General features: G+C 37.8%; 1 protein-coding gene across 8 annotated transcripts in view; it reads left to right on the forward strand.

Moving 5' to 3' along the window:
* The window catches only part of PTK2 (protein tyrosine kinase 2), a 190405-nt gene that overhangs the window by 105468 nt on the left and 65858 nt on the right, over positions 1-19079 (forward strand). For all 8 annotated transcript variants that reach the window (XR_014591267.1, XM_083873480.1, XM_083873477.1 and 5 more), the window contains 3 exons: positions 10367-10446; positions 11934-11996; positions 16500-16554. Coding sequence is in view for 7 of the 8 variants with exons in the window: in XM_083873480.1 (XP_083729606.1) it covers positions 10367-10446; positions 11934-11996; positions 16500-16554 (198 nt within the window). In the remaining variant the exon portion in view is untranslated. The remainder of the gene's footprint in view (positions 1-10366; positions 10447-11933; positions 11997-16499; positions 16555-19079) is intronic.

Genomic DNA, 19079 nt, shown 5'->3' on the forward strand with positions numbered 1-19079 from the left:
GTGCCTCTCGTGCTCAGGCTGTGCCTCAGCTTTGAGGCCAGAGCTGGGGAGAGGCTGATCTTTAGGTCATTCCCCTTCACTGGAGGAGCTGTGTGCTCCAGTCATGTCATTTCACATCCCATTTGAGGGCTCTGGTCAACAAACTAAATGCTGGACTTGTGTCTTTTTGTTCTGTTACTGCTCTCTTTGGCAGGTGTCAGAAGTAGTGGGTGACAGGACTTCAGGGGTGTTGTCTCTTTTTTCAGTCTGTGGAGCATTTAGGTGGTGATTCTGTATTGACTGCATTACTCCCTTGGGCCCAACTGCTTACAGTTTCAGCCAAATTAGGCAAATTGGATCCCACCCAGAGCTGTTGGAATTGTGAGGCTGGAGTATTCAAAAATCAGGAAAAGCTAGATTTATGGTTGTCTGCACAGTTGACAGATGCTCACTGCACAGGTTTTGTGTGCCAGCCTGCAGTTGTGTCCTGTGGTATTGAATACCCAAATCTGAACCAAAGTGAGCTCTAATCCCATCCACAAAACCTTAAACATGAAGTATAGTGTACTTCATGTTTATAATATAAATTCATGTTTATAATAAACATATTCTAAGTTAGAGGTAGAATCCTCTGTGTGTGTTTGTGTTCTGTTGACTGTTTTGTAAACCTCTAATGAAGATACTTAGGTTTTTGTATGATTTTTTAAAATTTTTCAGTGAAAATAAAAATAAAGGTACAAAATCACAGGTTTTGAATAATGAAATAAGATTTCACCATTTTCCTGTCCTTTTTGAGAGTATTTTCAGTTGCTTTCAATAAGTGTTGGTGAAATTCCTAGTGAGTGTCTTCCTTTCCCTGTGTTCCAGTGACATGGCTGTTGGGAAGTGGAAATAAAGAGGACAAGCTCCTCTGTTTTGCCTTAGCAGCTGAGTGAGGAACGAAAGCCATATCTCAAACCAAGCTAGAATACAGCTTTTAAAAACATTCCTGTAATGAGAATCAGACGTAAGCTACTTGAATTGCCTTCCTTTTATTGTGGGACAAGAGCCTGCACACATTTATCCTTGAATAACATGTTAGCCTGCATTAATTGGAGATGGTTTATCCCTTGATGAAAAGGGAGTAAGCATCTGTATGGGGGGTGGGGGCAGCTCTTGGGCATCAGCTGTTCCATTGTTGCTGTCCTTGTGCTTCAAACAGAAGACTTTTAAAGTAACTTTTTTGGTTTTTTTTTTAGATTCCAGCAAAAAAGAAAATGTTTTTATCAGTGTTGAATTTTTCCCTGCTGCCTTGTTTAGCCTGCAGTGTGGAGCTACCCTGGAGATGTTCATATATTTAAAAAAGGAGACCACAGGACTGAACTGCGTTTTGAATTTGCTTTTTAAAATTAACCAAAGTTTGTGACAGAAGGAATTGCAAGCAAGGGACGATCTCGAAGTTAGGGCAGGTCAGGGATGCCCTGAAAAAATTGAGCTGAATTCTGTGCCACAAGGGCTCTCTGTGTCTCACCAGACAACTACACTGCAGGTTCATTTTCATAAGAAAACTCTTTTTACAAAGAAAAGAGAATAAAATTATGCTTCTTCTTATTAAAAAAAAAAAAAAAAAGTAAGGGAAAAACATAAAAGAGGAGAAAAAGTTTCTTGTGGACAACTGGCACTTCTTTTCTCTGTCTCTGTGGTGTCTGTAAAGATTATTAAAGATTATGTTCACACTCAGAAGGTATTTCATTAAATGAAATATCTCTTTATACTGTGGCAGATAAATACATCATGCAAATTAAATTATTTTTATAACTCTGTCCCTGACATGTAGGAAATTTTAAGTCCAGGCAATTACTGTAATAACTTAATGATTAAAGTTTTATAAGGCTTAGGTGCATGAGATGTAATTTGAAATGTAGGCTGGGAATTGGACTCTTTAACCTAATTAAATAACATCTCTTACACCCTAATAAAAATAGGAGACCTAAAGCAAATGACTTTGACAGGAAAAGCTTTGAAGGAAATGAAGGACATTGGGAGAAAAGCTGGTGGTGTTCCTGATGTTGGCAGCCTATTTAAAACAAAGAACCCTCAACAAAATAAAAAAGCCCACCCAAAACCCAACAGATCTTTCATGAAGACTTAAAGGCTGAGACATAAACTGTACCCTACAGGGAAGTGTCAATTTAAGAAGTGCAGCTGATTAAAAGGTACTAAAATAGATATTTTTGATAAAAATATAAATGTACTTGACCTCTCCTGTCTACTCTTTACAGCTTGAAAAGACAATTAAAATTGAGATTTCCTTGACAGGGGTAGGTTTCTGAAGTTGCTGAAATTCACAATATCCCATAAAAGACTTATTTTTTTCCTGTAAATTTTGATTTACACTCTCAAAACTACGCTGACATTCTTATTTTAAGCTCTGCTGTTTGTATAGTTGTGGAGCTACTTTGGCTACAAATATTGTGTGCCCAATGTCTGCTTTCCCTTAGTGCTGTAAGGTAGAAATGTGACACTTCCTTCCTTAACACCTGAATGGTCAGCCAAGCTCAGGCCAAAGGGAAAGGGTTGCTTTGATGTAAAATTTCCACCTGTCAGCCAGAGCGGTGAAAATCATCCTAGCGAGCTTTTCTTGAGTTGCTCATCATTCAGCCTGATAAATTGAAAATGCCAGGGACAGGTTTCTATGTATTGATGTGTGGATATATCTCTTTAGTAGCCTGGAACAAAATGTTACTGCAATCAGCATATTAACTTGTGTGTAACAACAAAAAGCAGAAAAGTCGATTTACATTGATGCTTGGACTCGCTTGATCTGGAAACTCAAAACTGTGTGTTGGAAAGGAGAAGTATAAAATTAACTGGGAGCAAGGCTTGTTTAGAAGGTTCAGTTCCCTCTGGCTCCCAAGAGTCCAGTCCTACTTTGTGGCAGGGCTGCGAGGTAGCAGCAGCGTCTCTTGCAGTGACATCTGGAGCTCAGCCCACTCGGACAGACGGCTGCTCTGCCCGTAACAATGCCTAGTCAGAACTTGGTTTCCCCCCCAGACCATCTCTAATGCCCTTATTATTAGCAGAGGAGCTTCCAACATTAGTTAGAGATGTCAAAGATCACCCCTAGATAATATAGAGATGGTGACCTTGGGACATGAGGAGGAGGAGCAGCTAAGGGCAGATGGCAGATGAATGTTATCCTGATACTGGATCTGGGCTTCTAACTCCCCTAGATGAGGCCAAAGCCCTAATTTTCCCTAATATTGACTTATCTCCTGTAGCAAATTTAATACTATCAGATGGGTAAATAGGGGTGGGAGCACATATGCGTTTCCCTCCTATGTGTATTCTAAAAACTACCATTATGATCATTAAGGTAGCTTCTAAAAATACTGATGACATTAGAAGCAGGCACTGGGCTTTTGTGCACATGGGGCTTCATTCAGAGCAGATGAGGCACAAATCTTTCAGGGTTTATGCTGCATCATATTTCTGAAGCTATAGTAAAGTAGTAGTAGAGGGTTGGGACCCTGTTCTTCCAAGCTGATGTTGTAGTGATGAAAACTTGGTGTCCTACATGAACCTGCTGTTGGAAAACAAGGATAGAGGAGCAGTTTATTACAGATATCAGGATTTATTCCAGGTGACTGTTCCACATTAACCCAATGATGTGTCTGTCCTGTAGGGGTTCTGTGGTGTGTTCAACACTACAAGGAGAGAATATCTGAGATAATTGTTTAACAGAAGAGTTGTGTCGTGGATTGAGATGGGATTGTGTGTTGTACCTGCTGCAGGTGCAGAGCAGAGCAACGTCCTTCGAGTGCAAAACTGGGGAAAGCAAATGAGGTGTATACTTGGAGTTTTGTCTTGGTCACAAAAGTGGTTGCTGAAGATCAGCTTTTCCCATACTGAGGTATTCTGGGCTTTCATTACAGAAACTGGAACTGGTAAATTGCAGGACTAATTTCTCTGGATTTTGGTGGGATAGGTGTCACCAAAAGTGTTGTGTGCTGGTGTAAAACAAAGATCCTGGTTGAACTCTGTGGTGGCTGGTGGTGAATTATAATGTACAAACCACCAAATTACCTTCCAGAGGTAGAAATTTGGATGTTTAAAAGCAGGTGCTAGAACACACCTGAGCTGTTAAAAATAAACCCAGGGAAATTACTGAGAATAAATAAATTATTTCATATACAGGACAATTAAGAGACAGCTTGTATTTTTTTAATCTAAATTTCACCAACCAAACAGAAGTACACAATTTCCCAATATATAAAAGCACCAGCTAAAAATAAATGTGTAGAACAAATGGGTAAGGAGAAAATGATGTAATATAAATCTTTGTTTTCATGCTTCATTAAATGATTGTAATTACTATTTGTGTGCTCTGTGCTGAATGGAGTACAGAAGGCATTTTCTTTGTTTGGTTGCTTATCTAAATATCTCATATGTTGGGATGATTCTTTTTGAGTATGGTCTTAACTCTTCAGTGGGAACTTAGTCACTGAAGGGTTGTTTAAATACAGTGTTCAAAGCAGTGCAAATTTGGAAAAAAAATTGAAATAAAAAAGGACTAAGTTGTGCAAGTAGGTCATAGAGATTTAAAGAAAAGCAAGAGAAATAGATTGCTTATTTTTAAACTGTCCTGAAAAAAATGGAGTTTACCCTGTGGGAAATTTCTTGGTAACATTAAGCTGGGAAAGCCAGTAGTGGCTAATTATTGGTATTTGCTCTTTTTGAGATACCATTTAATAGTATTGTTGCTAAAGAACTTCCACAGTATTTATGCTTCAGAATTCAGTGTCAAGTTTGGTAATTTTATGTAATAATTTATAAGGCTATAAACAAGTTTAAACCTAAAATGTCTTTCTAAGACACAGTATCTAATAGCTTAAAAAAAAAAAAAATCCCTAAACTGGAAAGCATTTGCCAAGTTCAGAATTATTTTACTGTTGTTCTTAATAAAGAGATCTAAATCCAGCATGATGTTTTTATGAACTGCTTGTCAGCCTGGGTGAACCTTCTTCTGAAATACTGCAGCTGCATAAAAAACTCATGTGCAGGAAAATGAAGCAGATGGCTTTTGAAAGTAGCAGCTGGTATATAAAATACGAGGCCAGTGATAGGTTTCTCCTTAAATCATAGCATAGGGCTGTTGTCTAATTTCTCCATCTTCACAAGCCTGGGCTTTCCTCTCTTTGCAATTTTTGTTTTAAATTGTTCCATCTGGAATTTGCTGTCCATTTCTGGGGCTGGGAAACTACTTGTTATCTTCTAGTAAATTTTGAGGATTCAGAAGTGACGCCATCAGTAATTTCCCCATTCAAGTAAAAGAACAAATATTTTATAAGTCTTGTCATCAGAAATGGAATTGGGTTTGTGTTTATGTGCCCATCTTCTATGTGAGAAAAGCCTTTTAGCTCATGTTGTGTTCACCTCCTTTCTTTTCTTGTGATTTAGGAGTATTTTTGAACTTTTAATGGCCAAAATACTGGAGACAGAAGAGAGATTTCTGTTCTGGTTAAAAGCAGAAGAGTGATTAAAAAATTATAATATGGTTAAGAATAAAAAGTATTTTAAATAAAGTGAATTGTTGCTGGATATCAGGGTAGTAATAAATTAGGAAATATGGTGTATTTCAAAATCCTTTTTTGCTTTGGATATTCCTGCCCTTTCTAAGCATTTATTCCCTGATGGTGGGTGATGTGCATTCTGGGGCGAGGAGGGGGGCAATGACAATTTTGTTTAATTTTTTATTTTATCAGAACACGTGAAAGACTTCTTTTTCCCACCTCTGAGAGGTGCCTTTCTGCTTGGCATTCCTGTTTTCCCCACACTGCAGCCCTTTTTTATATCAGACTGTTCATAGCTGTTGTGGCCAAGAAGTCAACTCCAAATGTGAAGTTCAGGTCACACTTTAATTCTGATTTGCCACCCTATGAATGAACAGATTTCTGTGGAGTTGCTTCCTCTGGCACTGGCACTGCAGTAATACTTGCCTGGAAGCCTAAAGCAGTTTTTATTTACATTATTCCATGTTTAATGGAACTTAAGTAGACTAATCCTTTCCCCCCAAAGCCTGCACCTGCTTGACTGTAAATCTGACTTAAACTTGTTAGAACATACTAAAAAATATCCAGGGGAAAAGGTTCTTGAAATCAGTACAGCAGTTTGCAGCAATAAATTACTTTTGTCTCTTATCCTCCTTTAAACTCTTCTCCAATATATTTTTCTCAGGGAGTTGAGATAAGCACATTATGTGGGAATACAAAATGAGTAAGTCAGTGGAAGCAAATATGTTACAAACAACATATAGCAAAATGATTCACTTCAGATATCATATTCTGGGTTTTGATAGTTACTAAATAAAAAGTATATAGGATTTTAGCAGTGTTGACACTTGAATTCTTAATCCTGGTGTCAGTCTAAGTGTTTGCCTTGTTGATCTTAATGCATTCTTATTGCTGTAACATTGTGACCGTAAAGTATTGGAGATAAATACAGACTTCATGTAATTTTATCCTTGCCAGAGCATCTGGTCTCTGGTATGGGGTATAAGTGATGTAATTGTACAAAGGTTTAGCAGGAGAGCCTTAAAGGTTTTGTTGGGCTCAAGAAAGAGGTGAGGGGTTGCTCTTCTGATTTCTTCTTAGGTCACTTGGGTTTTTGGGGTGGCTTTTTCAAAACCAGATTTGTGTGACAAGTTTATATTAGTCAGTTTTGTCTTACAAATTAGGTAAGATGAAGGTGTATCAAATAGCATCCTGCAGGTTTTTTTCTTCTGGTTTAGCCTTTCTGATCCCATTCTGAACAGTTAAATTGTGGAGGAGATTATGGCAGTGGTGCTTGATCTGCTTGAAAAGGATGTGTGTGTTTATATATATTTTTATATATATGTATTCAGCTTCTCCAGGTATTGCACACTGTTACCTGAATTTCCAGAGATCTGCACACGCTGCCAGAGAGTATGACAAGTTCACAGATAACAGAATCTCCAGACCCCACAGAGAAGATTCATCCTCTCTCTTAACTCTTCTGAATTTGTAATCAGCAGAAAAAAACCTGATAGGTTTTGTTAGATTTCTAAGAGTTCAGTTTTTGTGCCTTTGTATGTATATAGACTTTGTGCTCTTGAAGATGGGGTCTTTGTTTGTCTAACCCAGAAAATATTCTCATTTCTCTCATTTAATTATATTAACAATAATAATAATAAAAGTTATAATTGAGCAAACACAAAAGACTTCTTGGAAAACTATTCAATTGCCTTGTGACAGTGCATTTAATTACCATTAAATTATCTCTTATGTCTCTTCCACTTAATATTTGCTTAGGCTTTTTTCCTTAGGAGGTTGTGCTGAACCTCCTGTGAAATTCTTATCTAATCTCTGCACAGGCATTAGTTCATGCATTGATCTGATGCCATCTCAAAGAGAATAGTCAAGCAAAATTAAAGGTGATAAGAGAAGTTCTCATTGGTATTCTGAGAGTAGAAATAGAATCTGCTTTTTTTTCCCCGTGCTGAAATCGCAAAAAGAATGTGTGCAGGCAGGTTTATGAAAAAGGGAAAAACCAAGCACCTTTGGCTGTCCATAGTAGGACACTGTTAAATCCAGACCACTGCATTCTTACCACAGGTTTCCTGAAGCTTATAATCTCTTTTTGTAACTCAGGAAGTGTAAACACTAAAATAAGTAGGTGTATATAATGTAGAAGACTTCTTTTTCTCCTTCCATTTTGTTGGAATGGGGGATGGTCTTCTACATTTTGTTAGTCAGTATCTGGTGTCTGTAGTTGCAGTCAGACCAGGAACATGACTGGAATTTGTGAAAGCTCACAAGCTGCAGAGCAAGAGGAGATAAACCCCAAACTTTAAGTATTTGGGTAATGTTGCTTATTTATTTATGGAATAGGAGGCTAGCAGCGTTTTAAAATCATGTTTGCATGAAACTGGAGATGCTCTTTAGCTGTTTGGTTTAACAAATGGAGCAGTGGAGCCCTGGGATCCACAAGGCAGAGCTGTGAAGATAAATGAATCCACATTTGATCATAATACACTGGGCCTTAAATTAGCATCGTTCCTGCAAGTGGAAGTTTAGTGTGTCAGGAATGAAAACCTACTTTGCTACAGACTGTTCTTGGTGTAGTAGATGGGTAACGGCTTTGAAATTGGTGATGCAAAATTGTTGAAATGATTCGAAAAACTGAATCTGTAGTTACAAAAAAAAAAAAAAAGTTTAATGAAATATAAAAAAGTTTAATGAAATATAAGTGATTAGTCAATGGATATTTGATTTGGGTGATGTAAGACAGGTTAGCCAGGGGATTTTGTGAACAGTTTTGCTTCTTCTTAGTTGAAGTGGTTTAGGCCGTACGTAAGGGTGAATTCTCAGAAAAAGGACATGAGCATTTCTGGAATTTGAGTATCCATATAAGATCTGACCTCATAGTCAACCCTTTTTTTCATTTTGAGGTATCCCCACATGGACCTGAGGATGAGGAGAGCTGTGCTGTTTTCACCACCCACGAGTGTTTGCAGAGGTCATTTATAGCAGTTCGTGGAGCCTGAAACTCCATTCCTGATTTACCTGCCCTGAGCTTCTGTCTGACAGTTTCAGTGCAGGAACAATTCAAAGTCCTTTCTCATGAATAGAGGTCCTGGTGTAATTTATTACATTTTGCTCTTTATAGGATCATAGAACCATTTAGGTTGTAAAAGACTTGAAATATCACCACTAGCCCAGCACTGCCACATCCACAACTGAACCATGTCCCCAAGGGCTGCATCCACTCTTTGAATGGTTCCAGGCATGGTGATTCCACCACTTTCCTGCACAGTCTGTTTCCAGTCCTTGACCACCCTTTCAGTGGAGGAATCATCCTAATATCCAATCTAAATCAAATTATTTAAAATTGTGAGCATAATGAAGAGGAGAATTATTAATTCATATTGTGTATACTATTACTGTGGGAATACAGAATTATTATTTCCATATGTGTGTACAAATAGCACGCTACATGATGCTGAAGGGCAATTATTCTCCTGTCTCATTAGTATTTGTAGGAATTGAATTGAGAAGAGTTAAAAGCTCATTATTTTGTCATATTGAGTGTCTGTATGAATTCAAATGCAAGAGGCTTTTTTCTCATGTTCCAGCTATTGTAATAATTCATTTTCTCACTCTTGCACAGCTATCATATTTCTTCTTTCACATCTTTCAATAACAAAACTTGTTATGCAGCTCAGATCTAGGAAGTTTTTAGGGATTTGTTTGTAGCTGGGAGCAGGAGCCAGCTGCCACACTGGTGCTGAGGGAATGCTGTGGTAGATGTTCGTGTCTTCCCAGGAGAATGCTGAGTGGAGAACACCTCCAGCTGTTGGATCCACTGCTGTACTTCCTTATCTCCTAAATTAGGCATTTCATAGCAGTAGTAGCTTGAACTAGTTGTTCTTACAACTTGTCATCACTCAACAAGCCCACTTGGTGAAGTGTGTTGCTTTCATAGTGCATCATCCCCTCTGATCTGCAAGTCAGTCACATGGACTTCTGTGGTATTTTGGGACTTGATGCAGCTTCAGGATCTCAACAGCAACTTGATGTTTTCATGAGAGGATAACAGGAGCTGTTAAGGAAGAGCTGTTGAGATTTGTTACTGGTGCAGGATTTGCAGAGTGAAGTTCTTGGGTGCTGGTTCTGTTCTCTCCTACTGCCTGAGTTTGTTGTTGTTAGTTACTGTATAAATTGCTTACTCCAATGTGGTGAAAGTATTAGCTAAAAAAATAGGATTCTGCTCACATCCATGTTGGTAAATAAAACAAATCCAGGACATGTAGTGAAGATTTGAAGTGTTTCCTACTGTAGATGATCACCACCCAGTTTCACTCTCGGTTCTTCTTGCTAGTTCAGCATTATTTTGTGCCAGTTTGCAGTACAATTTGCACATTCTTCTCTGTTTACTTCTGGTTTTATTTTCATTGTAATTCCCAGGCATTTATCAGTTTTATTTGCATGGTTAGATCTGCTTAGACAATTAAATCCTCTTGACCAGGATGGTCCAAGAACACAGGCTGCCTGCTCCTGGTTGGAATGCAGGTGTGAGCATCTGCTTAATCCTCTGTGAATTTTGATTATATTTAATAAAACAGAGATGATATTGACATAGATAAGGAATTTTTCAATCAAGTTCATTGTGGTCAAAATGTGTTTTCTTACCAAAAAATGTTTCTTATCAAAGTGCAGCTCATTTGTGGAGAATATGAACACAAATTCCTTTTTCTCTTCCTGGACTGTGAATTGTCATTCCAGAAAATTAAGATGTATTTCATTTGAAAGTTGTTTGGGGAGTATTTCAGTCTATGCTGGCACTGAGCTGATCTTTTTGTGATGCCTACCTGCTTCTTTTGCTGTAGGTGAAAAATGACTATATGTTAGAAATAGCAGATCAAGTGGACCAGGAAATTGCTTTGAAACTAGGTTGCCTTGAAATCCGGTAAGCTGATAATTTAATTTATTATTCAACATCTTTCTGACAGAATATATACAATAATTTTGAAACTGCCTAAAGTTCATCAATTTCTGACCAGTAGAGTTGAATAAAACATCATAAGACTTTTTTTGCTGCAAAGCAGCTTGAAGAAAAACTGAATAGACTATATTGTAACTCATTTCTGGTGATTTTAAAATTAACATTATTTTAAAAGTTTAATTAATTACATCTTGATGCTGCCTTTTGGGTGAATTCTTCATCTGAATAATTCAAAGGCCTCTAGAGTACATTGAAGTATGCTTAAAAAATGCATCTGTGGTGTTATTTAGTAAATAGTCTTGTGATTCTGCATGTATAAATCCTATAGCTAAAAAATGTAATTATAGATAAATGCTGCTACATTTCCTCTCTGTATTTACTCAATTTTTAATGTGCTGTTTTGAAATGATTAAATCTTAAGGATCCTTTTGGGTGTTTTTGGTGTTCTTGTCGTTCTTGTCAACTGTATAGACAGCTGGAAAATAAAGATAAATATATCAGATAAAAAGATCCTTGAGAGAGTTCCCAGCTTTGAAATGCATGTGTTGGATTTTGCTAATTTATGGAGAATTTCCAGCCTGAAACATTTGCTTTAGTTATGCTGATGTCTCACACAGGGAGATTAGGGAAGAAGTAAAATTGATAAGAAATAAATGACAAATGTAAACTTGTTAGGAGAGAATGAAAGTGTCCTTTGAACAGTACTTTCCAAATTAAAACAAATTTAGGCTTATGAAATTTCTCAGGTATCACAGGAGAACCTGCTGCCTTTGTTACAAGTTTTGCTGGTAGCCGCAGAGAAAACAAAAATTCTTTGTCTAACTGCAAACTCCTTATGCACTTACAAAACCACTGTGCCTTATTTCAAAACGTGTGATGAATATAATAATCCGTGATTATGTTGTCAGCCAGGTCCTGCCTTCCTTGCTTCCCAAGCTGTGGCTCTTCAGAGCATTTTGATGAGATATTTATCACAGGTTAACTACTGAAGCTCTTTGAATGGGCATTACTGGTCCATTTTCTCCATGAAAACGAGGATCTCAGCCCTCTCCTAACAAAGCTTTCCTGTTTATTCATTTACTTGTTAATGTGAACGTGTCTGGCTTGAAGCAGTTTCCGTCATTCCCTGCTTCCCCTGGCTCTCCCTGTTCCATGCACAGAGGGCTCTCACAAGGGACTGCAGTGTGAGGCAGAAAGGAGCTGCTGAAGGCCAGGTTAGGTCACTTCTTTTGGTAGCAGCAGTGGTTTAAAGTGGTTCTAAAAATGCAGTTAATTTGTAAAATTAAAATCTGATCTATTGAGGTAGAATAATAATGTACTTAATACTTATCTTTGGATTAATTCTGCCAATGTTTCCTAATGCTGAGTGAAAGTTTTGATTATGTTGATGTTGTAGTTTCAGGCTGAATTATCCAATAATTGTTGCTTTCAAATATTTTTCCTGACTTCAGGAGATCCTACGGAGAGATGAGAGGCAATGCATTAGAAAAGAAGTCCAACTATGAAGTGTTAGAGTAAGTATTATGTTCTAGCTTCAGGTTTGATCTGTTCCTTCTCTGCATCAGGAACAGTAAATTCAATTTGATGACAGAACATTTCTGTTGTAATTTTTCTATTCCGTCAAGGTTGTTAAGTTGCTTTAATGTAAGAAAAGGATGATGAAACCCATTGAGATGTAGAACTAGGAAAAGTGCCTTTAACTCTCCTCCAGAGAAACAGGCTTGGAGTAGTTTAAACTTGATCAGGAGGCTTACTGTGGTTTTTAGCAATTTTGCAAATGTTTATGAGATTTGCCAGCTCTGGTTGTGAGGTGATTTTATTCCTCACTGTTTTCTGTGCCTATTTGCATTCTTCAGTGGTGACTCATTTGTGGTAAAGTTGAAGTTACTTGAAATTATTTGTGGTATTGTTGTTTCTGTTTGCTCAGTATGGGTATTTTCTGAGTTGTGACCTTGCAGTTAACAAGGTTATTGCTGGTCTGTGTATCACAAATTTTAAGAAGACCAAAGAGCATCCTTGTACTGAAATATTTTGTTTACTTATTCACGTTGTACAGGAGGAGATGGCTTCAGTTCAAACAAGCCAAAGTCTTTCAGCTTTTTAGCAAAAACCTGAAAACTGTTTTTATTTGTATTTGTATAGTGGATAATGTTTCAGACATACATGCACCAATGATATGCTCATCTCTACTGACTACCCTTGTGAAAAGATCCTGTACAGTTTAACACAAAATTGGGATAAAAGGTTGTTGGAGCAGTGAAGTCTCAATTTTTTAATCTTGTTTTTAATGGCCAATTTTAATTTAGAAATGGGAAATTAGAGCATTTGGAGGAGGAAGGTAAGATTTTATATAATGAATAAGTTTACAAGGATTTTTGAGGGGTCTGTGATATTACTAGGTAAAGATAACTTTGATGAATAGCCTGTTTATTTGGTATTTCTGTAGTGCTCTTATATTTATTCAGATGTTTTAAAACTTTTGTTTAAATTAGAGAATTTTTAAAAAAATTTTTAAAGACTTCAGATTTTTGTCTATAGAAACATTAGTAGAGATATCCTGGTTGAGGAAGCACATCACAAAATGAGAAAAGACTAAGAAAAATAAAGGGGATGAGCAGATAGACGAGATTAAAAGGGGATATAAAAAATATTTGAAAGTATGTGAGTTATGTTTGATGTGGTTTACATACATATTTTCCAGTAAGAACTTGAGTAAAGTATTTTTAAATCAGTTTTTTTGCCAAGTCAGAGGCTACAAGCATTGGTAATTAGGATAATGACTTTGGAAACAATGAGACAAAGGAAATCAGGATCATAACAGGTCACACAAAGTGTAAATTAATAATTGTAACAGGTGAGAGTTCCAGGAGGCCTCAGTGTGGTGCTGCTTCCAGTTTAACAGTGACTTTTCTTTCCTTCAGTCTTTGTTTTCCAAACAGTGACTGCTTTGGTAGGAAGTAATAAATTGCTGCTGTGAAAGGCAAAGTGAAGCAAAACCCCAATATGCAAAATATAACAGCTTAATGCCATGTGGAATTGGACATGGAGAATTGTGCAGTTCAAAAGTTTCTTCCTTTTTGAGAATCAAGATTTGTATGGGATTTAGCTGGGAGGGATGAAGGATAAAACCACCTTAAACTGACTATACTATAGATAATTACAAGGTGGAAAGGGTCTGCAAAAAGTGCCACTGATCCCCAAAATGCATTAATTTGATCTTATCACCTTAATAGCCCATAAATGTTTAACCGCACAAGTAATATTTATTGCCCAAGTGAGGCTTTTTGATATTTTTTGTGGGGGGATTGCTGGTTTTAGTACATCATGAGGCACTTAACCAGCTGAGAGCAATTTTTAAATGGCCCTTTTTTGCATTGGGTCTGATTGCTCCTTGCCTGCCTTTGTCAGATGTCTATTTGATGTATATTTGTCTTTGATCAGATTGTCATAGGAGAACAGATCTGGATGGGAAATGGTAGCTGGGATCAAATTGTTAAGTAGCCTTTAATAGTTGGGCCTTCATGGGGTGAAAGAAGAATTTTTTTCATAATAGATGTGAAGCCTGTTAGTGAGAACAGGGATAATTACAAGTACAGAAATGGGAGCTGTAGGAAGGAACAGGTGCAGCCACAATTTGGTAAAAGGCATGTTAAAATGTATTATGTTAATCTAACGTTACTTTTTTTTTGTTGTAACTTGAATTGAGGTGAAAAATACATTATATATGCTGCCTAAAGCTGCTTATCATTGTAAGACAAGCAGTATCACCTATTTGTAGTTGATGTTTTATTAATCCAATCAAAGTTTGTACATTAAAAAAATTGAATTTAGATTTAAGCCCACAAGTGGGCTGGAATAGATGAAGTTAAAGTACAAAGCTGTAGTAGAACTGTGTGAACCAGGCTCTCAGTGCTGGTTATCTCTTGTTGGCAATCAGAAAACAGATGTCTGAGTTCTTCACTCTGAGCCCTGAGTTGGTGTCTGCCTTGTTGGCCATTCCACCCCCACACAGCACAGCTGGGTAGGAGTTTGTAGGGTTGTGTTTGTATGTTTCAGTTTTCAGTGCTCATTCTCTTATTTATAGGTATCCATAAGTTGTTGCTGGCCAGGCCATTAGATCTGTGTGGTTCTTTCATTAAATTCTCCTCCAGGAAATAAATTTTCTGTCTCAGCTAGACACAGGAAATGTTTTATTAACAAGCTTTCTTAAGACCAAGTTGTGGCCTGTTGTACTTTGCATAAGAATTTCTTCTTAGTTTGTTGTTGCACCCAGATCTGTACAGAAGGCTTGTCCTGGTAGTGAATCAAATAAGGCTGCGGCAGGACTGTTGAGATGAGGGATACCAGGGTGATGGAAGGTGCTTCATCTCAGAAGCACCAACTCTCTTTCAAATGCTTAATGTTAGACTAATATATCCCTGTCAAAATGTCTTTGCATATTATTTAGATGGTAATAGTGTGTTAGATTCATTTAACTGTGTGGGATGATAAACCAAGTATCATTTGCATTTGAGAAGGAATGCATGGAAGGAATTAACATTTATGAAGTTTCATAATCCTGCAGCTTACTGTCATTGCACAGATGCCAGTGCTGCACATGAACATTCTGCTCCTCCTGGTTGAGGATGTTTTTAGTATGAAATTGTATACTACTCCTCTTCAGAGAGCTTTAAAAATACCCTGGTTTATTCTTCTAAGGGAGCTTTTTTATTCACTTTACTGTTGGCTTTGTTCTTGTGCCGTTAGGTAGCAGTAAATAAATCCTGAATATCTCCGCTTGCTAACGGCTTTTCCTGGCTTTGCCAAGTGTAAGAATTCCAGATGTATTTATCTGTGTGTTCAAAGCATGCAGTCATGGAAAGCTGCTTTCATACTTGTTCCAGAAGCAGATAAGAAGGTTTCAAAGAGGTGGTAACATCCTAAATTTAAAGGAAAAAGTCAATAATGCCTTTGAGCTATAAATCCTTTTCCTATTTATACTTTCCTCTTAGTTTTTCCTTTTTTTACATGTCAGTTTTTTACACTTGATTGTACAGTGTTGTCTTTTGCAGTAATATAATTGGCAACTTCTTGAGCACCTTTTTTGTGAAGCTGATGTTCAGTTGTAGTGACACAAGTACCCATCAGACACGACATGCACAAGACAGAGCATAAAAATATTTACTGGCTCTAGTTTTCAAACCAGGGCTGCAACCCAATTTATAATTGTGGACATGAGCTTGATAAATTCAATTTGCAATATCTGAACTCACAGTCACCTGATTTACAGTTGCAAAAAATGAGATTGCTTGCAGGGAAAAGTTGGTAATTTTAATTTGCTCAGTATGAGGAAAAAATAATAGTAGAAATTTAAACAATTCCTTAATTATAGTGCTTCAAAGGGGTAAAACAGTAGTGGAATTGCACTCAGCATGCTTAGTGAGGTGGTATCATGAGTATTCCTTTATGGATTCCTTAGGCCAGGCTGGGGCTCTGAGCAGCCTGGTCTAATGGATCATGTCCCTGCCCATGGCAACTGGATGGGTCCCTTCAAACCCAATCCATTCTACAACTCTTTATTGTATCTTCTGCTCCATTCTAATAGAGGTTTACTAGGGTTTTCCATTTTCATGTTGTTCCCTTCTCACCTGACTACATGCTCTAAGAACATTTTTTCTGTATTCTTGAAATTATTAAAACAAGTCCGAATAACAGTCTTTTTCTCAAAACTCCTCTGTGCCCAAGGCACCATTTCAAATAACAGACTCTCCACACAGGTACCTGGTTAAATGCAATATCTTTTGGGGTTTAAACTAAAAGATACTGCTCTGCCACATTTGATAGTGGGTTGGCTCTAGTTACAACTTTAATCTTAGTCTGTTTGTTATTCTGAGATTTTCAATGTTAGGAAAATGGTTTAGTAATTGTATATGCCAATTAAAAAACAAAACACAGACCCAAAGCACCACCTGGAAAAGAGAAAGATGATACTGCACAATGTTTTTTATATTAATGCTGTGTTTGCTTTTTTCTTTCAGGAAAGATGTTGGTTTGAGACGGTTTTTCCCGAAGAGTTTACTAGATTCAGTGAAGGTAAGTACAGTCCCAGTCAATCCTATACTGCTGTAAAGAAAAAAGTGTCAGAAATCTGAAAATTGCTTTCTAGTTTTCACTGTACAGTCCTAAGGGAATTGCTGTGCAGTTTTGCTTTGTGAAAATACATCCAAGCTGTCTGTTGGGATTGGTGGGATCTGAATCCCAGTCATGCAGCTGGCAGGACAAGGCTGAAGTGATTCACACAGCCTTGCTGAGCTGCTGTGAGAGGGGCACAGCTCTGCCTCTCAAACCTTGGGGGCAAAAGTGCAAAACAAGTCCTTGGAGCCTCTTGTATCAAATAACTTTTTTTTTTCCTTCCCTAAAAGAAAAATGAGTCTTCTGGAGAAAAAGGAAGGGAACATATAAGAAAAAAGAATATTTTACTTGGAACTTGATAAAATTGATGCCTTCCTTGCTCAAGACTATATCCAACTTCTTATTCAAGGAAGATTTACAGTAATTTCTGCTTATGTTAATCCTAGCTAAGACTATAAACGTTACTTGAATCTTGCTCCCATTGAAGTCCATATGTTCTCAGAGTAAAAAATGCAAATTTTTCTCAACATCTGTTGAAAAGGGGGATTAAGAATGGTCACCAAGTATTGTACATTTATAGCCGCCTCAATACGAATGTCCTGGTAAAATGTCTCCTACAATTCATACATGAAATAATAAATCATAAATTGCTGTTTTGGAGCTGGTTTGGGTAAGCAATGGAGCTTTACAGAAAGAATAAAATTCAACTCGAGATTTGGAAAGAATCTGCATTGTGATTTAAATGGGTAAACACAAAAGGTCTGTCATGGCAAGGTTTTGTTTCAAAAGACTTTTGAAAATCGGAAGCTAATGAAGTCAAGTGGATTTAAGTAATCCCCTCTGCATTTTAATTTAAGCAATTATCTGAAACTGTATTTTCTGCTAACGGGAAAAAATTGTGGTGAAAGGCTCCAGACGTAAAAGTATGAATAACTGTCTCAGAAATAATATTATGGAGCCAGAAAACTGACTGACCAAGAAAACTGCACTTTGGAAATCCCGGAGTGGGGAGAATAGCAGAAAGGAGTAGCAAGAGTTGCCAGAAGGTGAAGCTGAGCGGAATCTTGTGAAGACATGAAAAAAAAGTCGGGCATATGAAGAAGAAAAAGAAGGGAAGGAGAAGTGCGTCTGCTTTTCAATGAAAATGAAATCCCTATTCAAAATAGTACAGGATTGGTCCAAATCCTTGAATTGCTCTTGCACTTTGTGAAAACCAGGGAATTTGAACTGGCAGGCAGAGGAAGATTCCAAATAGCTGTGAAATATAACATTAATTATTTTTCTCAATTCTCTCTGCTTTGAACGAACACAGAGGGGGAGCAATGGTTCTTAGAAATGCTTTTAAGAGCAAGTTTTCAGTGCATTTTGCTTGAAGTTGCTGTTTGCAAATATTTCTGATATATGCTTCTGTGAAGGAAGAGGTGTGTTATTGGGGGCTGGAGAAAAGAAGGCTCTGGGGAGACTGAGAGCTCCTTCCAGTGCCTCAAGGGGCTGAAAGAGAACTGGGGAGGGACTTTGGACAAGGGATGGAGTGACTGGACACAGGGAATGGCTTCACAGTGGCAGAGGGTGGGTTTGGATGGGATATTGGGAAGAAATTCTTCCCTGTGGGGGTGGTGAGGCACTAGCACAGGTTGCCCAGAGAGGCTGTGACTGCCCCATCCCTGGAAGTGTTCAAGGCCAGGTTGGATGGGGCTTGGAACAACCTGGGACAGTGGAAGGTATCCCTGCCCATGGCAGAGAGGTGGAACAAGATGAGCTTAAAAGTCCCTCCCCACCCAAACCATCCTGTGACTCTAATGAAATTTTTATCTTTACATCTTGCTCATGAACTTAGAATTTAAAGTGACCAGTTCCTCTTGGTGGACTGAAAAGAGCCAGTTAACACATGCCAGAATTCCTGGCAGTAAATGTGATGCTGGAATTGGTCAGGAAAACAAACCATGAGCAGAATATATTATCTTTCATTAACTGCGTGGCTGAAACTGGGTACACCTTGAGCTGGCAAATGCTTTTTTATTTTCTTGGGTCTTGCTCCTGGTGTTTGCCAGTGATAAGCTAAGGCTGAGGTTTGCAGTTGCCTTGAAGTTGGTTTTCTCTGTAAAAATAAAGATAAAAGGGAGGTCCAGTGTAGAGTATCTGAGTTCTGACAAAGCCTGAGGCAGCTCTGGGTGCACGAGGGGAGTCTCCTGAGTGCCAAAGGCTTCTTTACCCTGTCCAGCTCTGCAGCCTCCTTAATGATCCACCTCATAGTCGGTTCTGCTCTATTGACAAAGTAATTCAAAATTACACCAAAGTCACAGATTATTTTTTTTTGTTAATTTGACAATGCAGTATGTGCTGAGCGTGCTTTTTTCCAAAATATAAATGCATCATTGCAAAACTGATCATTCTGTGAACATCCAGCACCCTTGGATTACTGCTACTGGAGTAACTCTTCCTGAGCATTCCACATAAACATTTCTGGCTATTTTGACTTCTGAACA

This window comes from Zosterops lateralis, assembly GCF_965231275.1.
Source record: "Zosterops lateralis genome assembly, chromosome: 1".
Taxonomy (NCBI): Eukaryota; Metazoa; Chordata; class Aves; order Passeriformes; family Zosteropidae; genus Zosterops; species Zosterops lateralis.